At 36.5% G+C, this 26,075-nt stretch overlaps 1 protein-coding gene across 1 annotated transcript in view; it reads left to right on the top strand.

Annotated features, from left to right (window-relative positions):
• Positions 1-26,075, top strand: part of DNAH5 (dynein axonemal heavy chain 5) — a 1,563,391-nt gene that overhangs the window by 1,451,498 nt on the left and 85,818 nt on the right. Inside the window, 2 exon segments of the mRNA XM_053715797.1 lie at positions 10,948-11,138; positions 20,071-20,192. Coding sequence (XP_053571772.1) covers positions 10,948-11,138; positions 20,071-20,192 — 313 coding nt within the window.

Genomic DNA, 26,075 nt, shown 5'->3' with positions numbered 1-26,075 from the left:
GAAATTAACATAACGTGTCTTTTGGGGATGTATTATTGTTATTCATACCCCTGCCTTCAGATCCCCCGCCATCCTACCTCACTGTTGGTGCCCGCGCCAGGCATCCCTGCGCGATTTCCCTCTCATAGTGGCTTAGGGTAAGGAAGGCAGCGCAGCTGCACAAGCAAGCTCCACACCATGGCATATGCCACATGCCAACATAGCAAGGTACCCGGCCCATCTAAGCCATGTAGGCAGTTGCAGCCAGCCAGGCGATCATAGATAAGATTAATACTACCTGACTGAGCTGTGTCTTGACTCTCTCCACTCTACCTGTGTGTGCGCACTCTACAGGCAGCCACGGCGCATGGCAACATAAATATTTTAAATGACGCTTCAGGCAGATCCACCTCAGCACCTCAGCTGCCTATACTGCCTTACACAAGCGCCGGCCCTGGGAGGATTTATGATAGTCAGTGAAAGAATCCAGTAAGGGACCATTTTGAGTGACTCTGCATAGCAAATCAAATCCTTGTATGGATGCAAGCTGAAATATTTTTAACCCCTTCAGTAAAAAGGTTGTTCCCAATTTCTGTTCTTAAATAACTCAGGTAGCTTTGGCATTTTTGTTCAATATTGGTTTCACCATAATTTTGCTCTCTCTTTGTAAAGAAAGCGACATCAAATTCAAAATTTAGATAAAGTAACACTGGGCAACTAATCAAATAAACAGTTCCTACACATGCTTTCATGTCTCTTTTTCATGCCTAAAACTCTTGTAGGTCCTACACAAAGGTGGCATCTCCACATAAAATAAATAACCCTTGTTGCTTCTAATATGGAATGCCTGTGGTGGATGCTTAATATAACCAAAATATTTTTTTTACTATTGTAAGTCCTGAACTGTTTTGGAGGCCCTTGTACTTCACTGCAGTATCCTCTCAAGAAAGCAGCCTTAAAACTTACTAGATTACAAGTGGTACCACAAGTCAGGAAATACGTCGGGAGGAGAGAACCAGGAACACCAACTAATGTATCTGGGATTTGGAAAGACAACTTGTCATAAGCATAACCAAGTAAATTCTAAAGATCTTCAAGGGAATTTATATGGGTTTTTTATATGGGTTTTTGTCATCATCAATAACAATTGGAGAAGGAGGAAGAGTAGTGTAAGGAGGAAGAGTAGTGTGATGAGGAAAGGAATTTGGTTTCCATGGCTTTAGTAAGTAGACATGAAACACTGGGTCCTGTTTGTATGTTGCCAAATGCCAAACAAACAATAACAGGGTTAATGAACTTCTGTATCTGAAAAGGACAGCTAAGCCGTAAATTAGTAGAGGATAATCATACTATGGGGCCGATTTATCAATGTCTGGCGGATATGATAAGCTGTAGCGTATCATGTCCGCCACACATCACTAAAGGCTGACAGCATATGCTGTCGGCATTTAAAGGGACACTGAACCCAAATTTTTTCTTTTGTAATTCAGAAAGAGCATGCAATTTTAAGCAACTTTCTAATTTACTCCTATTATCAATTTTTCTTCGTTCTCTTGCTATCATTATTTGAAATTATTTCAGTACTCTGGACAGCACTTTTTTATTGGTGGATGAATTTATCCACCAATCAGCAAGGACAACCCAGGTTGTTCACCAAAAATGGGCCGGCATCTAAACTTACATTCTTGCATTTCAAATAAAGATACCAAGAGAATGAAGAAAATTTGATAATAGGAGTAAATTAGAAAGTTGCTTAAAATTTCATGCTCAATCTGAATCATGAAAGAATTTTTTTGGGTACAGTGTCCCTTTAACATTGCACAAGCAGTGCTAGTGAACTGTTAGTGCAATGCTGCCCCCTACAGATTCACGGTCAATGGGCCGCTAGCAGGGGGTGTGAATCAACCCTATCATATTCGATCGGGCGGATTGATGCCCTCAGCCTCAGAGGCGGCGGACGAGTTGAGGATAGGCTGAAGGCTCGAGCAGAAACAGGGGTATTCAGGGCCATTCGGCCCTTGATAATTCGGCCCCTATATCTCATGATGACTGTTTTTTGTCTGCTTGTATATTCTGTTTGGCCTGAGATTGGGTAAATTATTTTGAAGTAGTTTAAATTGTTGCTGTAGGGATTTTGAGTAGCCTAGGAATTCAGGTACAGGCTTAGTATAGGAACATTGTAAAGCATAGATGGATGGTATCCATTGGTCGATTTGGTTATTATAGCAAACTCTGCAGTGGGCAACAAAGAAAGCCAATTATCCTGAAATTACACCATAGGTACTGTTCCAGTATTTTGTTTGTTAGTGCTTTCTGTTCACTGATCAGTGGAAATAGGCACTCTGGTGATTTTGAAGGGCTTTGGATAGATACAACCAAAACTTAGAAGTGAACTAAGTTACATAATCTGAAACTATAGAATTAGGGAAACCATGGAGTCTGAATGTTTTTAAAAAAAAAACTGTTTTAAAAAAAAAAACTGTTTTAAAAAAAAAACAAGGCAGCATATTTACTTGCCTTGATAACAATGAAGTGTGCCATTTTAGTCTGTCTACTACTACTAAAATGGTGTAGTTTTTTTAGGGAGGTGAATCAACAAGAAAGTCAATTTAAATATCTGACAATGGATCTCTCAAAGGTTTCACATGATGTTAAAACATTATTAAATTAATATATGTGACGATAGAGTAGGGCACCAGAAGTAAGTTATGCCTTCTTGAGGGGGTTTTTTCTACTCCTCCATGCCCAGAAAAGGGAAGATTAAGGCCAGGGCATTTTAAAAAAAGCAGGGTTTGAACAAAGCAGATGGAATTTTTTTTATAGTGTGATCACTGTTAAATGGATAAGGGCCTGCTTAATACCCACCTTTCTCCATTTATATTTCTCTTGGGGGGCAATGACCATGCATTTACTTATGCAAAGCAGTCAAACAGTTTGACTTAAGCTCTTATAATTATTATCATATAACTGGTTAGTATAAATCAGGTGAGGCATTAATAGATTAGTTAGTGTAAGTATATAGTAAAGTACTGCAGTTTGCTTCAAAATATATATATCTGTATATAAGGAAATGGCAAGGGAGCTGTATTTGCGACACAGGGAACCTCTATAATATAAATATGTATATAAGGATCTGGGGAGGGGGCTGTGTGTGTCACAAAGGGGACCTCTATAATATATAGCTGTATATAAGGATTTGTGGAGGTGACTGTGTGTGTGAGACAAAGGGAACCTCTATAATATATTTCTGTATATAAGGGACTAGAGAGGGAACTGTGTGTGTGGCAGAGGGAAGCTCTCTATAATAGTATATCTGTATATAAGGAACTAGGGAGGGGGCTGTGTGTGTGACAGAGAGAACATCAATTGTCATTGGCTCCATGTGTTCAGTTAGAAACCAGTAGTGCATTGCTGCTCCTTCAACAAATGGTACCAAAAGAATGAAGCAAATTTGACAATATAAGTAAACTGGAAAGCTGTTTAAAATTGTATGCTCTATCTAAATCATGAAAGCAATTTTTTGGCTTTCATGTTCCTTTAACGTTTAATTTTGACTTTACTCTCCCTTTAAAATTGATTTCTTTAAACCTGCCCTGGTTTCAGTTAAACTGAAGATAGTTTTATCTTTATTTAGCATAGACACCTACTTATAGGATCATGCATCTCTTATTGAAAGGAAATATACAAATACAAATGATTTTACCTCTTTAGCTGCAGTAACAAATGATTTTACCCCCTTATCTGCCCCTCATTACTTTCTGTTCCAAACTGTAGTGCATATAGGCATGGGGATTTTTTTGTTGTTGGCATAAGCACTTGTTAATTAACAATATTTAGTTCTTATTGAAAATATTTAAGGAAAAAAATTGTCTCTTTATATGGCAATTAAAAACATGGTGGGGAGGGGCATATACAGTGGGAGGGGCAAGGCAGATGGGATGGGCACATGAAATTGGAGGGGCAATGGGGTGGAGGAGGGGCAGAGGAGGTAGGTGTAGCAAAGAGGGGGTGGGGGGCCCTACCACATTTTTGCCCGGGGGCCCTGGTTGGTCTCAGTCCACCCCTGGCTCCAGAATGTTTATGGTTAGAACAGACTCCTCCCCAGTCCATGTCCCCTGAGCCTTTAAAGAGCCCCAGACTGCTCCCCATCCCAGCAGGCTGCTGTCCGTTGTCACATTCACCCAGGTGGGTCTGTGGAAGCAGGTTCCCTGGGAGAGATGATCCTGAGACAACCACCAAAGAAGAGAATCTCTTGTCGCCTGATCCAGATGTAATCGCGGAGACAGATCTGCATAATCCACCATTCCACTGCCTGAGCATGCATAACTGCAGAGGTGTGAGGTGGAAACGGGCAAATGTAATGATGTCCATGGCAGCTACCATCGGACAGATCATCTCCATACATTGAGCTACTGATGGCCGAGGAGAGGACTGAAGCACCAGACAAGAATCAAAAATCTTTGATTTTCTGACCTCTGTCAGAAATATTTTCATTGATAGGAAATCTATTATGGTTCCTAAAAACACTACTCTTGTAGCTGGAATTAAGGAACTCTTTCACAAATTCACCTTCCATCCGTGAGAGCGCAGGAAGGATAACAACATCTCCGTGTGGGAGTTTGCTTGTTGAAAGGATGGCGCCTGAACCAGAATGTCATCCAGATAAGGTGCCACTGCAATGCCCCGCAACCAGAGCACCACCAACAGGGATCCCAGGACTTTTGAAAAAATTCTGGGAGCTGTGGAAAGGCCGATTGGAAGAGCCACAAACTGGAAGTGTTTGTCTAGAAATGCGAACCTCAGAAACTTGTGATGATCCCTGTGGATGGGAACATACAGGTACATGTCCTTTAAATCTACTGTTGTCATAAATTGACCCTCTTGAACCAAGCAAGGAGTGGAACGAATAGTTTCCATCTTGAAGGATGGTACTCTGAGGAACTTGTTTAAACTTTTGAGATCTAGAATTGGTCTGAAAGTTCCCTCTTTTTTGGGAACCACGAACAGATTGGAGTAAAATCCTAGACCCTGTTCCTGCATTGGAACAGGAATTATCACTCCCAGGTCGGAAAGGTTTTGAACACAGTGTAAGAACGCCTCTCTTTTTATCTGGTCTACAGATAATCTTGAGAGCAGAAACCTGCCCCTGGGAGGAAAGGTTTTGAACTCTAGTTTGTATCCCTGGGACACGATGTCCACCGCCCAGGAATCCTCAACAACCTGAACCCAAGCCTGAGCGAAGAAGGAAAGTCTGCCCCCACAAGATCAGGTCCCGGATCGGGGGCACACCCTTCATGCTGACTTTGAGTCATTAGCAGGCTTCTTAGATTGCTTACCCTTGTTCCATGACTGGTTGGACCTCCAGGAAGGCTTGGACTGTTCCTGCTTTGTAGAGAGGAAGGCTTACCCTTGAAGTTTCAAAAGGAACGAAAATTACTCTGACGTCCCTTCTGCTTATTCCACTTATCCTGAGGGAGGAAATTACCCTTTCCTCCCGTAATGTTGGAAATAATCTCAGCCAAGTCCGGCCCAAACAAGGTTTTACCCTTGTAGGGAATCGCTAAAAGCTTAGACGACACAACCGCAGACCAGGATTTCAACCATAAGGATCTGCGGGCCAGTACGGCAATAACCTGTAGGGAAGCATCCGTAATAAAAGAATTGGCCAACTTAAGGGCCTGGATCCTATCCTGGATCTCGTCAAGGGGAGTGTCTGAATAGATGCCGCACTAGTGACGGTAGTAATACACACCGCAGGTTGCCATTGTAAACCCTGGTGAACATGCATCTTTTTGAGCAATCCCTCCAACTTCTTATCCATAGGATCCTTAAAGGAACAACTATCCTCTATGGGAATAGTGGTCCTCTTAGCTAAAGTGGAAATTGCCCCTTGCACCTTGGGGACTGACTGCCAAGACTCCTTGATAGAGTCAGCAATATTTTTAAAAATAGGGGATGGAGAAAAAGGAATACCCGGTCTCTCCCATTCCTTAGCAATAATCTCTGTAGCCCGATCTGGTACAGGGAAAACCTCCACAATGTAAGGTACATCAAAATACTTGTTTAGCTTGCTAGACTTCTTAGGATTGACTACGACTGTAGTGTCAGAGTCGTCCAAGGTAGCCAAAACCTCCTTAAAGGGACAGTCAAGGCCCAAAAAAACTTTTATTTTTCAAATAGGGCATGTAATTTTAAACAACTTTCCAATTTACTTTTATCAACAATTTTGCTTTGTTCTCTTGGTATTCTTAGTTGAAAGCTAAACCTAGAAAGGCTCATATGATAATTTCTAAGCCCTTGAAGGCCGCCTCTAATCACATGCTTTTGTATTTGCTTTTCATAGCAGGGGAGAGTAGTTCAGGTAAACCATATAGATAGCATTGTGATCACGCCCGTGAGTTGTGGCAGACACTGCACTAATTGGCTAAACTGCAAGTCAATAGATAATAACTAAAAGTCATGTGATTAGGGGCGGTCAGAAGATGCTTAGATACAAGTTAGTCACAGAAGTAAAAAGTCTATTTCTATAACAGTGTTGGTTATGCAAAACTGGGGAATGGGTAATAAAGGGATTATCTATCTTTTTAAACAACAAAAATTCTGGTGTTAACTGTCCCTTTAAGTAACAAACGGAGGTGTTCCAGCTTAAACCTGAAGGATACAACTTCAGCATCAGAAGAAGGAATTACACTGTCTGAGTCTGAGATTTCACCCTCAGATGCTACCGAAGTATCCTCCACCTCAGATTTCTCTAAGGGAACATTCGGAATAGCCACGACTGTGTCAGAAACCTTACTCACAAATTTTTTACATTTCCTTTTGCTCTTTCCCTGCAGCATGGGAAAAGCAGACAACACATCAGATACCACAATAGACATGAGGGCAGCAATGTCTTGCAAAGTAACTCCAGGCAGAGCTTGAGAGGAAACACAGGTCACTGCATGTGTGGGCGATAACATTTGGGACACTTGAGGAGAAAGCTGCTGCATATCTTGAACATTGTTAGAAGACCCCTGGACAGCATCCACCTTAGACAATGTTGGCTCAGAAAAAGTCTATCCCTGTAATTTAAAGTTCTCTCAATACATGAGGAACAGAAAGGGATTGCTGGTTCCATGTTAGCATCAAAACATAAAGAATAAGAAACATTTTGCATGGCCTCTTGGTCCATCTTTACTCACAATTGATCAAATTAGAATAAATAAACTGATAATTTAGGCTGAAATTAACATACCAAAAAAAGTTTTAAATGTTAAAATGTAACTTTTTTATTTTTGCTTGAAAAAAATAAAATAAACTGTCACAAATACTCCGGACTACCTTCCTTGCTGCCACCGGAGTGTATATTCTGTTAGCAGAAGTCCGGACTCAACCTAAGCAATGTATGTCAGATCCGAGGCTGTTCTCCCCCTTCACCGTAGCACAGCGTACAAGTCTCCCCTCCGGAACACGGAAGTGAAGGGGAAAAGGCATGCAACAGAAACTTGCCGCCTCAGCTAGCTCCGCCCATCGTGGGCGTATCAAAAATTAACCTCCCGGTCGGCAAAATGTCTCGAAAGTAACGCCGCCGGGAGTAAGTGAAACACACACCACACATAGAGCCAAAATCTCCTCATCCCCAGTGCCTGCCATTACTGCCATCCTTAACATAATCCCCTAATTCCATAGGAGAATGTCTATTGTGTCCCATCAAATAAAATTAAAAAAAGTGACAAAGTTTTTCCTGTATATGTCCCACAAAAAATAAAATCAGCACTTACCTTCAGAAATCTGCCAGGCACAAAGGCAGCTCACTAGGTTTGAGAGGCATGTTCCCTCACATGGACCTGTGGAGGAAAAACAAAGACTGAGTAATCTTACTCAGGCTTTCAAACTTAGGGCAGCATTAAATACATGGGAGGCGCAGTGAGGATTGTACACCACAAGTTTCCAATGCTTAAAAGCCACCACTGCTCTACTGAAGAGACTGATATGGACTAAGGCTACACCCCAGGACAAAGCAAAACAAGCTTGCACTGCTGAAAAATAACAAAATCTTGCTTGAAGAATCTTCTTCCAAACACCTAAACTTTACCACCTCCTTACTCTTAACGTAGGCAAAGAGAATGACTGGGGTTGGAGGGAAGGGAGGTGATATTTATCAGCTTTGATGTGGTGCTCTTTGCTGCCTCCTGCTGGGCAGGAGTGATATTCCTAAAAGTAATTAGATGATCCGTTTACTCACTGTGTCATTAAAAAGAAATCCCAGGAGACAAGTCCTAGGCACGGCCCCCTACTCACTACTATCATTTTAATAGCAAGGAAGGTAATTTTGAAAGTATGGACGGTAAAGTCTGCTCCCACCTTTACAATATTTAAACGCAGCCTACATAGACAGTTGCTTATAGAGCAATTAGACACCAAGATGGATACTAACAAGAGACTGAAACACTTTATAAATAAATGGCAGGCATATGTCGTAACTCTGAGCCTGGAAACACAGAGACAATTATTAGCTCCATTTGCTCATACTGAGTACATGCTAGCAGCCTCTTTGAGGGGAGAATGGGGATTCCTATATCAAACGCAGGATGATACTGGGGAGGCGAAGGGAGTTCATGCCTCTGAGAGATAATGGCTATAATAGCTGATTCTGAAGCTTCTACTTTAATAAAGAAGGATATTTCAGTATCTGGTTGAACAAAAACAGGAACAGATGTGAAAAGATCTTTCAGCTTAGTAAAAATCTTTTGAGCCTTAGTTTTCCCATTAAATGTATCCTGCTTTTAAGTAACTTTATTTAGAGGTGGGTGCACAGACTTAAGAGAAGTTTCTCATAAATCTGCAATAGAAGTTGGCAAATCCAAACAGCTTTATAGCTTTCTTGTTAGTTGGTTCGGGCCAATTACTACACTGTGTGCACAATTATTAGGCAAATTGTGTTTTTGAGGATTCATTTCATTATTGAACAAATACAGTGCTCTCGGTCAATACGAAATGTTAATAAATCTCAAACCTGAATATTTAAGAAAGTAAAATAGAGGTTTTGGCTTTCTTAGGATAATATCTATCTGTGTACACTTATTGGCAAACTATTAGTGTGCAGAATTATTATGCAACTAAATGAAAAATATAAATTTTAACATCTCACTTGTTTATTTTCATCTGTTAAAGTGAGAACAATAAACAAACATCTCAAAATTTACAAATAAAAATTTCTGACATTTCCAAAAAAAAAAAAAATAATCAGTGACCAATATAGCCACCCTTCTTTTCAATAACAGTCATAAGCCTTCCATCCATGAAGTCTGTCATTTTTTTGAACTGTTGACGATCAACTTTTTGTGCAGCAGAAACCACAGCCTTCTAGACACTGTTCAGAGAGGTGTACTGTTTACCTTCACCGTAAATCTCCCATTTAAGAAGGGCCCACAAGTTCTCAATAGGGTTTAAGGTCACATGAGGAAGGGGGCCATGCTTTTACTAGCTAGCCACGCAGTGGAGTACTTTGATGCATGCGATGAAGCATTGTCCTGCATAAATATCATGGTCTTCTTGAAAGATGCAGACTTTTTCCTGTACCACTGCTTGAAGAAAGTGTCTTCTAAAAACTGGCAGTAGGTTTGTGAGTTGATTTTAAGTCCATCTTCAACCCAAAAAGGTGCAACTAGCTCATCTTTAATAATACCAGCCCATACCAGTACCCCACCTCCACCTTGCTGGTGTCTGAGTTGAAGTGGAGCTCTGTGCCCATTACTGATCCATTACTAATCCATCACGGCCCATCCATCTGGTCCGTCAAGAGTCACTCTTATCTCATCAGTCCATAAAACCTTTGAAAAATCTGTCTTCAGATATTTCTTGGCCCAGTCTTGATGTTTCAACTTATGTGTCTTGTTCAGTGGTGGTCGGGTTTCAGCCTTCCTTACATTGGCCATGTCTCTGAGCACTGAATACCTTGTACTTCTACAATGGTCCAGAGGAGCATTCATGGGTTCCCTCCTCTGATGTTCATGCTCCCGCCCTCCTCCGTGTCTTCCATGCCCGTTTCTCCAATAAAAGACACTCCCTCTTTTCTATTATTGGTAACTGATACATAATATAACATGATTTAGCACACTTCAATAAAACATTTCTAAAGATTTACAACTTTTTTTAAAAAAAAGCAAATTCTATGGTTATATTAAAATAGTTTAAATTCCACCACTTTTGAGTCTGATTAGATGTTGTGGTCTCATGCAGGAATCTTCCCTTTCTAGTACAATCATATGAGATGTCTTCTTTCAGTGTTAGCTTTTTCTTTTTGCTTTTTTTTTTCTTTATAAAGAATTTTATTGATGACAAAATATCAATACGCTTGAAGTAAATCTTTACTTTATCTTTACATAGTTGACATTAAAAACAAACAACCCCCCCCCCTAAAATAGACATTACATTCAGTTATGAGAAGTTATAAATATATAGCTTTAAAGTCTTCTCTTTTCTTAATATTGAAGGAATTGTCCATACATATAGAAAGGTTTTTGTTTAGTATTGAATCCTTCTGTAACCACAAAGATTCCAGGACCTGTCAGGGAGAATCAGAAAGAAGAAAGGAAGGTAGAGGGCTAGGCTAGCAAAAGGAGGAGATAGTGAAGAGTTTTAGTGATATAGTTGAGGTATATCTATCAGAGTTATTAAGTGGTTGTTGATGAAAGGTTAAAAAATTATCTGATATTTTGAAAAAAAATGTCCTTGAAATTCCTGGTAAAACACAACAGTAGAGTTCGCTCAGTAATTTGATAATTTTATATTCAATGCATTTAAAAAATGTTAATAGAATAACAACGTTGCTTAATACTATATATATATATATATATATATATATATATATATATATATATATATATATATATATATATATATAGATAGATAGATAGATAGATAGATAGATAGATAGATAGATAGATAGATAGATAGATATTATATTTTTTTTATTTTTTTTTGCAGATCTGTTAAAAGTCCAATTACAAGTAAAAGGATAGCTAACATTATTGAACATATGACCTTTGAAGTCTACAGATATGCTGTGAGGGGGCTTTATGAGGAGCATAAATTTTTGTTCACATTATTACTCACACTGAAAATTGACATGCAGAACCATCGAGTGAAACATGAAGAGTTTCTTACCCTCATAAAAGGTAAGCAACATAACACTTTACTTGTTTTTTTTTATTTATTTATTTATATTCTTTTATTTTAATAGAGAAAACAATTGCCTTTGGTTATATTAACAGTTTAATATTTGTCTTTCTGTCATGTGATTATGTTTTCTCATCTATCTTATCACTTGCAGCTTAGCTAGAATCATATCCCCTTAAATCCATTAAAACCATCCCCAATCAATGCAGCCTTTGAATTGGTTTATTGAAGTGAATCTCAGTCAAGGTACCTGGACACATTATTAATGAATCACATATCTAGCAATTCTTTCTGATCTAATCTATTGCCTTTCCTTTGTTGCTGTAATCATCTCAGTGTGTGAGGAGAAGCCCTCAGGACTGGTGGAGGTGGGGAGATACACTGAGCATGTCAGAGCTTTATATCATATTGGGGCATTAATGTATTTAACCTTTTTTGCAGTTACTTGTTATGTAGCCTTTACTGTTTTATTCAGTTATTCAATCAATTATTTGACAGTACTTTGTGATTTTGTTACTGCTTTCCCTTTTAGGGATTAATCCAATTTTACATTGTGCCATTTCTGTTATTTCTTCCCTTCAGGGTGAACTATGCAGTTCTTACTGATAAAATGCAAATTACTTTATCTTCCCTTTCAGGTTAAAAAAATTATTTGGCAGCTTTTGCATAAATCAAAAAGGAGCATTTCTGTCACAGAATAAAAAGTATAAGGCTAACCTTAGATCTGCAGGACATTTTAATTTCTTTCAGCAATCTTATAATTGAAAAGCTTCTTCCTTTGCACAAAGTTTTGGTATCATATGTGAAATCCAGCCATTCTTAGTATAAAAACAAACAGATAAAGAAATCTACCACAGCTTCAAAAACTGCATGAAAGTATGGCTCCTAGGTCAGACGATGGTAGGTGAAGATTGAGTCTCTTTCAGAAAAGCTTGGGAGAGAACTGTTCAGGATCCCTGGTTGCTGGAAATCACTTTTTAATTGTATTGAATAAGCTTTTCTTCAAAGCTTCTTCAAGGAAATCAGAATTGAACCAATTGAAGGAACCTGCAGGTCTTTAGCAATGAGGGGAAGTGTTCTGCAGCATCATTTGGGCAGAACATTTTCATTGCAGGATTTCTGCCATCCACATTTCAGGTGTGAATGATTGGGAGTAATGTCGCCAGTTTCTTCACCCAGGAGAGTGGTCTCTAAATCAGGAAGTTTTCAACCAGACTAAGAGATGTTGTAGTAGCTAAAGATAGATCGCATGTCCTCTTGCTTGAATCAAATACTGCCCCCATGCTGTGCCAGGTCTACAGACCCTCAGATGAGCATGCTAGGTGCCCTGGTCAATGAGCCTTTTCTACATTGTTCCTCCATTTGTGTTGCTATCCAGAGTAATAGCCAGAATCAAGCAGGAACAAGCAATTCTAAATGATACAGCATGGCCTTGGATTTGGAATTGGTTTGCGGACCTAGTTTAAATGTTCTCATGCCCACCTTAGAAACTATAAAGGGATCTTCTTTCTCAGGGTCTTTTATTTTATCATGATCTCAAAAATTCAGCGATTGGGGACTCATGTACTAAAAGGCATGCGAATAGGTTTCCTAACACTGAAGCCTGTCCACCTGTCTTCACAGCAAACAGGAAGCTGTACGTCCACTGCTCGTATATTCCATTGTCTCCTACACTCACCCAGAACAAACGTGTTTGGGGTATTTTATACCTGGCAGAGAGGGTAAGAGGCATACATTGTAGAAAAGGATCTAAAGCTACATCCACTGCTTAGTACATTGAGCCCTTAATGCTGTCTCCGTGGTTTTTTTCTGACAAGGTTATAGACACCTTGATTCAAGCTATAAACCTGTCACTGGGTGTTTTTATAATAAGGTTTGCAAAACCTTTTCACTTAATGTGCTCACAAAGGCTAAAGCTGGAATTATTTTAGAATTGCTAGGGTTCTTGCGTTCCTGCATGAATAATTTGTCAACTAGTTTTCTTATGGATCACATTTGCTAAATCACATTTGCTAAAATTACAGATTTTGAGAACTTTGTACAGGCCAGAGCCTGATTAAAACCATATATTCACCCAGTTTCGCCTCTTTTAAATCTTATTATGGATTTGAGAGTTTTTCAGACTCTCCTATTTGACCCTATGCATGGTTTAGACCTTCAGCTTTTATCTTGGAAGGTTCTTTATCTCCTGGCTATTTTTTCTGCAAGAAGGATTTCTGAGCTTTCAGCTTTGTTTTGCATACCTTCCTTTCTCACTTTTTAGGAGGATAAGAGTGTTTTTTACACTAGTTATTCCTGCCACTGCACAGGGGCCCAAGGGCTAAGCGGGGTCCAGAGCTGCAGCATGGATTAGCCACTTTAAAATAAAATATAAACAACTTTGTTTATTTTTTGTTATCTGTTCAGTGGTACTATGCTAGGTTAGCTCAGGACTGAGTATTTCCCTGAAGGCTTGAACCCTTCAGGGATGGGGTCTGTCTTAGGCTCTAGACAGCTCGCTGTTGGAAAGCTGGAGCAGCATTGATGGGCTCTTAGGATCTACAAGTTCTGCAACAGTGACTGGCTGATGAGATTTCATATTTTATTTGTATTAGATGTGCCACCATCAGCTTGCTTTTTTCTTGAGACATACTTCCTCCATGCTTCACCTTCTTACTTTTTAAAGAGCACAGCAGTGCACAATGTACATCTATTCTTAGAAAAAACTATAATTACTGCCAGCACTTGCATAAACACTGACTGGGTTGCAGGCATATAACACTGGAGCATCATCCAGACTGCATTAAACAAATGAATGTGCCTGACACTGTGTCTTGCCAAACACCCCCTCCCACCCATCTTGCCCTCTATCTAGCCCGTGTGCTGTGTAAGACTGACAGTGATGACACTACACATGTTAACACATTTGCCTCCAACACAATAGTTAGTTTGTAACTTCTGAAACCGATCATGGTGGGAGATTGGAGTCATGTTAGTGAGAGGAAGTCTCAGTTTGATCAGAAGGCAGAAGCAGACCAGCTTAAAGTCCCTATGCATATGGCTGAGAAGGGTGTTTATCTAAAAACCCACGCTGTACTGCTGCATCAGGGGGGGGGGGGATTATGAGACCTTTTTTTGTATTGTTTCAGCACACTGTCATGTTATAAGCTTATTGCTTATGATCCAAGTAAAATATTTTACAGGTCATCTGGAATAGAATAGCCATTTTAATACTGTGTAAGTAATATCTTTTGGAAAGCTGTGCTGGTTGACCTGGTAAATTCTGCAGCTCTGTTTTTACTGTTTTTGCTTCAAATTGAAGGTAGGAAAAATCTCAACACTGCCCCATGTTTTTATACATGGTTAAAATTATGGATTCACAAATATGTGCCAAATGTGCACTACTAGCATCACTTTAGCAGTGTGAGTAAAATGATGCAGACACTAGTGAATATTGCTACACTCTGTATGCATTTATCTGAAACTGGGTTAATACTGCGTGCTGGATAGGAGGGGGTTATTTATTTTTTTATTTATTTTTATTTGTTGATTTGTTTGATAATATTTTTAGAACTTGGTGTTCAAGCTATTTACCAGTATTTTTATTGTTATTTGTTTTAATAGATTGTATTCCTCATTTAATTTCCCTAGTGATTATAATATTGGTATATGTTTCACAAATTTATTTATAGCTATTTGATCAATTGAAATAATAGGAATAGTACTAATATTTATGTACACGCAGCAGGAAAAATATGGTTGTGAATTTAAGTAATTTAATTTTTGCTGCTTATTTTTACTCAACAGCTCCTGATAGGCTAACGTTTAATAAATGATGAATTCCATCCTTTGCTGTAGTAATATATGAGACAGCTTATCTTTCTCTCTTTTTTATTGCCCTCTCTCCCATTCTCATTTTCTCTCTTTCTCTATTGCATTTCTTTCTCAATAATTTTCTGTCTTTTTTTTTTCTTTCTTTCTCTCTCTTTCTGTCACATATTTGTATAATTTGTGTACATTCTCCCAATCTGGCCCCGCTAATTTCAACTGTCTCCCATCACACAGTTCCTGCCACTCCACATTTTTGGGAGGTTACATTGAAAATTAGTCTGGCGTGACATTGTCAATGACATTAGTTATTTATTACATTTAAATAATTTTATTACATAGCCCTTTTCTGGTTAAAACCCAAAAGTGTTATTAATACATCACAAAGTTTATTTGATGTAAATACATTTATTTATGCTCTTCCAACTGAAACCACATTGAAAATTGTAATTTGAGTCACTTTCAGGGGGCGTGGGGGGGCTTAAAAAAAAATCACCACAGTCCTCTGTTTATCTGGTCCGCCAGTGTCCTATACTATTGTTACATCTCGCTAATTGGTCACACCAGTACTGCTAAAATTGGAGGCTGACACAAGAATGCAGTGTAATAGCAGTCTATTATGAACATATTGCAATCATATTAATCAGCAATCATCTTATCAAGCAAGGCCGCTATTAAACTATAATGTGTTACTTAGCTTCGAAACATTGCAGATGTAACAGGGATGGGATCTAGTCGGCATAATCACACCATTCATTCCTCCATTGCTTTACTCCAATCTAATCTATCTTCTTCTGTCTAGTCTCGTCATTCAGTCTAAGTCTTTCAGTCTAGTCTCTCTTCTGCAATTTAGACTCGTCTCATTCTGTCTAGTTTTCCCCCCTGCAATTCTACTAATTAAAGAACAATAGTAGCAGGGGTGTCTACGTGTTATATCAACCATATTGCGTATAAATGTATTGCTTAACGGAAAGCTTTTTCCCAAAACAAAATGAGTACATAACAGTTTCTCGTATTACAAAAATTATTAGAATATCTGCGCTAGTGGGAGATAAGCAGTCCTATGTGAAAAAAGGCCTCCCTCCAAAGAGCATTAATAGAAAACAGTAGGAACAGGTGAATACACAAAGGATGCGCCTATGCTGGCCAAATCTCACTCTGGATAATAATGATATGTCGTAATGTGTGTCGGTATATACCTTAATAAATTAGTACGTAGAAAACCCAAATTTTGTAATCTATAATTATTATATATATATATATATATATATATATATATATATATATATATATATATATATATATATATATATATATATATATATATATAACACATAAAGTAGCTGAAAGGAGCAATTGAAAATATAATATTAATAAAAAATGGGGAATCAATAGCTCATAAAGACCCACATTTTTCTTATATAATTTTTTTTATATATAAACACATAAATAAAGTGGCTGAAAAAAGTCAGGTGAAAGTATTTTCTATCACCCAGCTTTAGTGGTAGTTGTTGGTCCGTAAGGATTCCGGTCAGTCTTTAGTAAGTGATCTGTTTGGTGAATCGTTTGTAATCCCCAGTCTGGTACGATCGTAGTACACTGGTAACTCTGTGATCTCAGTATTAGAGTGAAAACTGATGTCAGTATTAGAGTAAAAGATGACATCACAGAGTTACCAGTGTACTACGATCGTACCATACTGGGGATTACAAACGATTCATCAAACAGACCACTTACTAAAAACTGACCGGAATCCTTACAGACCAACAACTACCAAAGCTGGGTGACTAAAGCTGGGTGATAGAAAATACTTTCACCTGACTTTTTACAATAGACATCCAGCAGAAACTTCTTACTGCATATGTGAGAGGCAACTGCTCTTAACGTTTTTTATATATACTCAAAAATTATAAAAAATGTTGCTTTTTACTTGTCTATATATATATTTGCTATTTGTGTTGTTTTAGTCCTAATCATGATGATCTAATACATTTTAATACTATATATATTTTCCATGTATATTGAATATAGGGTGGCCACCCCACATTTATTGTTTATAAGAAAATTGTTTAATCGTAGAGAGCTCTCTAGAGTTTTTAGGATCTATATCTATCGTATTCATCCTGTATAGCTTCTAGTTGGTTCTAGCACAATAGTGTTTTTATGGGCTATTGATTCCCTATTTTTTATTAACATTGCTTTTCTATATTAAATTACATTATATTTTCAATTGCTCCTTTCAACAACTTTATGTATGTGTTTATATAGGGAAAACATATTTTTATATATATTAGAAAAATGTGTGTATTTATGGGCTATGGATTCCCCATTTTTTTTATTAACAATGATTTTCTATATTAAATTACATTATATTTTAAATTGCTCCTTTCAGCTACTTTATTTATGTGTGTGTATATACTGTGTATATATATATATATATATATATATATATATATATATATATATATATATATATATATATATACATATATACAAATATTTGGATTTTCTACGTACTAATTTATTAAGGTATATACCGACACACATTACCACATATCATTATTATCCAGAGTGAGATTTGGCCGGCAAAGGCGCATCCTTTGTGTATTCACCTGTTCCTACATAACAGTTTCTCACATACAGGAAGTTTCTTACAGCAGCAGCCCACACAAGAATTCCATCCTCTGCTTTCTAGATAAGGATGCTGTCTGGAAACAAAGCAGCAGAGCACAAAACAGTAGAGAATCATATGTAACAAGTTCTTAAATACATTTCTGTTAAAGGGATATATGTGCTACTGAATCTATGTATGCATATTGAAAATGATGTATCTATACTGTGTATATATATTCTCTACTAAGCAATATTGATTAATTATTTGAGTATGGAATCATGAACATTTTTCCATCCATTACAACTAGCAATCAGGTAATTTATGGTTCCTTATTTTTGTGAAAGAATTCTAAAGTGCAACTTCTTCACAACATGCATGTTGTAAGAGCTCTCAAGATGAAGCAACAACATATTTCAGAGTTTCTCATTCTCTTTTTGTCCATTTTTCTGGACCTCCAAAAGGCCTTAATTCATAAGGCATATTTGGTCGTGGGGAAGACTTCCCCTGAGCACATTACTGCTCATTCTACTAAAGCAGTTGCCACTTCTTGGGCTTTTTGAATTGAAACTTCTATTGTTCAGATTTTCAAGGAAGCTACTTGGTGTCCTTTGCACACTTTTTGAAGCTTTATCAGTGCCTGCTAAGTGCCTTTACCTTTACAGCTTGGGTATAGGATCTCACATGTGATGCCTCATGGGCTCACTATTTTATGAATGTAAGCAAAACAAATGCTGACCTGATAAATTATTTTTTCATGATGATGAGAGTTTACATGACTCACTCTTGTTTTTCCTATAACAATTGGTGGCAGTACCTGTTTGCACTTCACTCACTCTTCTTTTCCTTTCCTTTCCTACTTTTTTACACGTCTCCCATATGTATGACTGATGGATCGTGGGAAAGTGGTAGTAATTAAAGCTCTTATGTTGGGCATATTGCCTCCTCCTAGTTGACTGGACTTAAATACCTTATGTTATGTCTCATGGACTCTAACCATCATGAAAGAAATTAATTTAAGATTGTTTTTTATTTATTTTCAAATTTTGGCATTACTTTTGTTATTCAGATAGATCAAGCAATTTTAAGCAACTTTCTAATTTACTACTATTATCAATTTTTCTTCGTTCACTTGCTATCTTTATTTGAAAAAAAGGCATCTAAGCTTCTTTTTTTGTTCAGAACTCCGGACGGCATCTAAACTTACATTCTTGCATTTCAAATAAAAATACCAAGAGAATGAAGACAATTTGATAATAGGAGTAAATTAGAAAGTTGCTTAAAATTTCATGCTCTATCTGAATCACTAAAGAAAAAAAAAATTGGGTTTAGTGTCCCTTTAAGTCAGCTGCTAAAAGGATGAATTTCCAGACTGAGAAGGGAAGCTAACCATCATATCAGATGAAGCACAAACATTTTTTATGACCTTAAAAATATTTTACTGATTATTACAATGTTCGGATTGCATTTCCTTCTTATGATAACTGTATTTCTATTTAGAACTAATTGATTTAATTCATTTTAAATTAGTTTCAAAGAAAATATAATGCTTCTTCATGTGAATGCTTTATAAGGTTAAAAAACAGTCGTACATTTTCATAGTAATCATACATTATATTCTGTTAACATTATATTCTGATACGTTTTATCTAGCAGGTATGAGTATCTTTGAAAGCATATGTCTAATGTTTGTTACTAACATTAAATTACTACATTTTGAGTGAGTGCCAGTTTTATGTTTGTATTCTGTTTATGTAAACGAGCAAGTTTATGGTATTTTGAACTTTTAATTTAAATAGCATGTATTTACATACATATTTGTCTATATACATATATATTATCTGTTTGTTTTTTTATTTTTGTTTCTTCGCATATCTGGTTGTTATGAAGAAGGCGTATTCTTGCCTTGAAACATTACTGTAATATGTCTGTATAGTTTTCTTTGTTTTAATAAATAATTTGTTAAAGTCCAGAGAGTGCATATTTTTGCAAAAATTGGATAAAACTTTTGTACTGCACCTTGGCAGTAGCGTATTACTTTGGGAAAGTGCTGGGTATAATTTGAACCCAAATATTTTATAGTTAAAATGAGCAGTATTATAGAATGATGTAGCTGTTGGGAAATACAACAGCATGTACTATACCACATGTATGAACAACATTAATGCTGTAGATGGCGCTGTTCAGTTTAGATTGCTGATTGTTTATGTCTGTGATCTTGTTCATTCTTTTATACAGGAAGGAAGTTGTTCTTTAATCTCTATTGTGTTTTTCCTCCTCTGTGTGTGCTGACTATCGTTTTACAAGTCCTTTGGTATGTTCCATATATTGCTGATGCATCTGTACAAGTAAAGCCTAATGCAGTTTTCTTTAAAAGCTTCCAGTGTATTTTTGATACATACACCAACAGTAGCAATGTAGAATATTATTCTAATATTTGTTTTTAGGTAAATTAGATAAATATTCATTTCTTAATTGTTCTTTCTAATTAAGCTTAACATGTTTTTTTTCAGGTGGAGCTTCTTTGGATCTTAAAGCATGTCCACCTAAACCATCAAAGTGGATTCTGGACATGACTTGGCTAAATCTTGTAGAGTTAAGTAAACTGAGACAATTTTCAGATATTCTTGATCAGGTAAATATGTGTAAAAATGCATTTTAGATATTTAGTTCTAATAGTAATCTGAACTGCTTGACTTTTGGTAGTAACATATTTTATTGTCATTAAATTGAGCATTTAATTTGTTAAATTTACCTGCAATTGTTTCATATACTTGATTTTCTATATGTAGTAATGTTAAACTGGGATTTTCCTAGTGCTATGACAGAAAACAATGGATTTTATAAGAATCAAGAAGTGAATATTATATTTTACCTGAACTTATTTAAAGTGTTTGTAAAGTTTAATGAATTACTGCCCAGTATCTAAAAATAATCTTAAAAACAGGGGCACTTCAATTCATTAAACTTTACAAAGATGCTTCTTGATTAAAATATAGTACACATACCGCCTTTCCTCCACCTGCATCTCCTACTGTATTGAGCAGATCGTTGAATGGCCCCTTTGACGTCCAGCTCATGGGGCAACACATAATAACACTGAAAAATTTAGTGTGCCTGAAGACCTGAAATAAAGTGTAAGAATAAACGTATACCATAACACATGTATAATATAAAACAATAAAGTGTTTGACACACACACACATATATATATATATATATATATATATATATATATATATATATATATATACATATATACATATCAAATGCAATATATATGTTTTTTTAAAGCAAAGACCCTTTCAATATACTGAAATTCGTAACATTTGTAAAAATACATGTATATGAATCATCTTTTGTTAATATCAGAGTTTGTTTTCTATCAAATATTCAAAAGCAAGAAAATTCTTAACTTAAACTGCACCCACTTCACTCTTGGGAGCTTTGCATTATGCTATCACTGACGTTAACCTCACTGATGATATCAATGACATCACTAGTGAAATCACCCATGACATTTGTATTCTGTTACATTTGTATTCATCATTACTGTAGCATGATGTTATGGGTGAGGCCATTGATGCTCTCATAGGTGGTATCATTAATGAATTATGTAATTATGTCATATATAGATCACAAGTCTAACTTTAGAATTTCCATGATTTTGACATTTGATAAAAAACTTAAACACTAACATACATTTTTTGACAAATTAATTTCCTTGTTTTTTCCCAAGAAATTTAAACAAAATAAAAATAACATATAACCTTTAAAAAAAATATATTTTAAAAAAATGAGAGACCTGAATGACAGGGCAAGCCTTCCATTGAGAACTCAAAATTGCTGCTGTAATTAATATGCTGTCAAAAGGTAGAAGATTTAGATTACAAATTCTACAACACTACACAAGATATAGAAATGAAACATTCTTCTGCACCTTGGACCACATGTTGGACAGACCCTTTTCCCAGACATCAATTATGAAATAAAAAATAAATATACACCTCAAACAATTCATTTCTCCTCTTCAGAGTGACACGATTATTTTATTATATATATCTATGCAGTAGCACACCAATAGGGTCTGTGAGGTGCATGTTATATATTGCAATTTACCTGTATTTCTCTGAAGTTAATACAATTTACTTTAGTGAATGTTATGTTTTCCTTTTTATCTACAAAGCTTGACAGGGTTATTTCAAAATATTCTGAAGAGATTATTTCCTGCCAATCACCTATGTGAAGTTGGCATCCCATGTTTGTAAAAATTGATTAAAAATATACCATTCATTAGTGCTGCGTTTGTGGTGATTTGTGCCGCAAAAATGAACGTTTGTGCCGGTTTGGTTTCGGAGATATTACACATTATATTTGCTGAAACTCCGCCCACTTTGCACCCCATGTTATGCAATTTTAAAAACAAATATACCATTTGTTTGTGCTGATTTGTGCTGCAAAAACGAACGTTTGTGCTGGTTTGGTTTCGGAGATATTGTGAATTATATTTGCTGAAACTCCGCCCACTTTGCACCCCATGTTATTCAATTTTAAAAACAAATATACCATTTGTTTGAGCTGCATTTGTGCTGATTTGTGCTGGTTTTGTTTCAGAGATATTGCGTATTATTTTTCTATGAAACCCCGCCCACTTTGCACCCCATGTAATGTAATTTTAAAAACAAATATACCATTTGTTTGTGCTGCAAAACAAACGCTTGTGCCGGTTTGATTTCGGAGATATTGTGAATTATATTTGCTGAAACTCCGCCCACTTTCCACCCCATGTTATTCAATTTTAAAAACAAATATACCATTTGTTTGAGCTGCATTTGTGCTGATCTGTGCTGCAAAAGCAAATTTTTGTGCTGGTTTTGTTTCAGAGATATTGCGCATATAGTTTATGAAACCCTGCCCACTTTGCACCCTGTGTTATTAAATTTTAAAAACAAATACCATTTGTTTGTGCTGATTTGTACCACAAAAACAAATGTACTGGTATAGTGTAAATCATGAGCCAGGGCATTGGTTCCCATATAAATGCCCTATGACATGCTAACCATTCCGCTTTCACACAGATAGCCCTTCCTGAACAGCCCATAATAATTCTTTCTGATACAAAATGAGAATGCTATGCGAGAAAAAAACCCAAAACTTTAATTAAATTGTAAATAAAGGGGAAGGAGAATTCCCAGTTGTAGATTTCATCTATGGGTTTACTGGATAAAATATAAAGCAGTGATTGTGAACCTTGGCACCCCAGATGTTATGTTTCAGAACTACATTTCCAATGATCCTCAACTAGACTGCAGTTTCCATAAAAACACAGTTTTACATAATCTAAAAATCTGGTATGTTCATTATCTCAGAAACCGAGCCGGCACAAATTGTTTTTGCAGCACAAACAAATGCTATATTTGTTTTTAAAATTTAATAACATGGGGTGCAAAGTGGGCGGAGTTTCAGCAAATTTAATGCGCAATATCTCTGAAACCAAACCGGCACAAACGTTCGTTTTTGTGGCACAAATCAGCACAAACCCAGCACAAACAAATGGTATATTTGTTTTTAAAATTGCATAACATGGGGTGCAAAGGGGCGGGTTTCACAAAAAATAATGTGCAATATCTCCTAAACCAAACCGGCACAAACGTTCATTTTTGCAGGACAAACGCAGCACAAACAAATGGTATATTTGTTTTTAAAATTGCATAACATGGGGTGCAAAGTGGGCGTGGTTTCATAAAAAATAATACGCACTATCTCCTAAACCAAACCGGCACAAACCTTTGTTTTTGCAACACAAATCAGCACAAACGCGGCACAAACAAATGATATATTTGTTTATAAAATTGCATAAAGGGGGTGCAAAGTGGGCAGAGTTTCAGCAAATATAATGTGTAAAATCTCCGAAAACCAAACCGGCACAAACGCTTGTTTTGCGGCACAAATCAGCACAAACGCAGCACAAACAAATGGTATATTTGTTTTTAAAATTGAATAACATGGGGTGCCAATGGACGGAGTTTTGCTGATCATAATGAGTAAATGTGAATAATCCCTTTTGTCCGTATTGAGTCATTTAGATTGCATAATGGGACTGCCTTATATGGTATGGCCTGATCAAGCTGTAATGATAATAAATACAATATGTTAGGAATTAGGAAGCCCAGACAATAGTATCCTCAATAATGTAGATACACAGGGCCAGATTTTCCATTAGGCACAGTAGGCATGTGACTACAGGCGCATTGCAGTGAGGGGCGTCTGCCTGTAGTCAGTGTATTTTAATAATTTTAGTAAGAATTGTGCTGCCAGCTGCTTACAGAGTCGAGTGTTTCATTGGGAATATGTTACAGCAGTCCAGGGAGCCATGAAGGAGAGAGGGGCAAAGATTAAAACTAAACCCCTCCCATTTTCGCCAGGCATGTTTACTGTGAAAGTTTCACTTTTATTTGATGTACTTCTGTTGCCTCCCTCACAGACACTTTTTGTTGAAGGAATGAAGGCTTCAGGACAGGTTAGGACTGTATAAGTCTTCTAAATGCTGCCTAGAATGACAACATAACAAGCAGAGCACACGTTAACCCCTTGGCTACTAGAGAGGATTGCAGTGTATTCACTTGTTATGTGCTGTAGTGCTTGTTGATAGCCAGGGGGTTAAATTCTGCTTCAAGATGTATGTTTTTGTTCTATAAAAGCCTTGGAAGTCTGGAGGTTATGTGGGACTAGCTGCACTGCTCTTTATTACAAGCTGCCGATTATGATTTACAGCCTTTAGGGCACTTTGACAACAATGTTTGTAGACTGTAAGGCTGTTGCTATAAATGCAGAGCTTGATTAAAGGTTAACTTGCAAAATAAAAATGTGTATGTGTGTAAACCACTCACATGGCATATTTGTGTGCGTGTGTATATATATATATATATATATATATATATATACCGTATATACATACACACCACATTAAAAATTGTTCATCTATTCTTTTATCAAGTGAGTGTGGTATGTTTGTGTTTTGTGGTAAGTTGAATTTTACCCCTGAATTGTCTGGATTATTTACTATAGATCTATACACAAATACCACTGTCCGGGTCCTAAAAGTAGAGCTCCTAAATATTCTTACTGCCTTCTAATTTTAAACACATTTGTTGACCCCTGGATTACATATAATCTACATTCCATTTTTTACTTTGAGAGCAATGAGCAACATCATATTATATTTATATTACAGAACAAAATTAATTTAACATCTGTGTGTATTTGTACCAAAAATATCAGAGTTCACAAGATTTTTTTCATGTAGTGGAAAAAAGACCTACATTTTATATTTTCTTCCACTGGCTGCAAAGGTTGTTGATGAGCTTGCATGCTGCTAGTTTTAATATTGCTATTGTTTACCCAAAACTGTGTTTAACCCCAACAAAATGTTAAGCACATAGTCAAAGTCATCTCCAGAAAAGCAATACACTAATGGCTTGTCAGTAAACATGTCCTATGAGCCCATCTGGGTCTGCACAGATGTGTATTGCTGTCTAAGAACTGACATTGACTATATGTTTAACTTTTTTGCAAGAGGCTAACACACTTCTGTGCAAGCACTAGTGCAATAATAAAATGCCCTAGCAAACTGTCACATTTTATGTCCCTTTAAATAGGTTTTTCTTAAGAATATTTTGCATTAAAAGTTTAACATGATTTGTTTTTGTTATACATAATAGAAATTGTTGGTGTATGTATTTGTGTATCTCCATAAAAGGGAAAATGTAATTACCTAAAGCTTTAAAGTTTTACATCTAATATTTTTAGTTGTCCTAAATAATAATAAAAAAAGGCGAAACCCTGAAACGTCACAATAAAACAAAGTTACATGTTTAAGACCGGAGAGTGCCATGGAAGGATATGTATTGTGTTTAATACGTGCACCCTGGCAATACAAAACTGTTGAAGACTAACAAGAGTGCTTGGTTCTGGGACTAAACATACTGTGTAAATATCTATATATGCAAATATATGTATGCATCTCTGTGTTAAAGCTCTTTGCATGCCTTTTTTTCTAACACCAGAGACCTCATATCTATATGTTTTTAAATAATTTTTATTAGACAGTGTTATTTTGAGTGTAACTGTACATTTAAATCTATTTTTTATGTGTTTTGGGCAACTTTTTATTCAAGCGTAACAGTTAACCAGAGCTCTGAAGTTGCGCTAACCCCACGCACATTAAATTCAATTGCACTCGAGCAAACGCATTTAACTTCCGATGAGTGCAAACACCCATGATAAACCCCTTATCTCTCACGCACAACAGTTAGTGCTTCATTTGTAATCTAGCCCTTATTGTTTATTGCCCCTTTAAGTTTATTGACAGTCTATAACACTTCTTTCTTTTTAACTAATAGTGGTAAAATAATAAAAAAAATTATTAAAACCAATTGGTTTCTTATTGACTTGAAGCAGTGCATTTTCGTCTCTTTTTTAAAAAAAATAATAGAATTAACTAAGCATCATTACATCT

This window comes from Bombina bombina, chromosome 5 (assembly GCF_027579735.1).
Source record: "Bombina bombina isolate aBomBom1 chromosome 5, aBomBom1.pri, whole genome shotgun sequence".
Taxonomy (NCBI): domain Eukaryota; kingdom Metazoa; phylum Chordata; class Amphibia; order Anura; family Bombinatoridae; genus Bombina; species Bombina bombina.
This window is presented reverse-complemented; position numbering and strand designations above follow the sequence as displayed.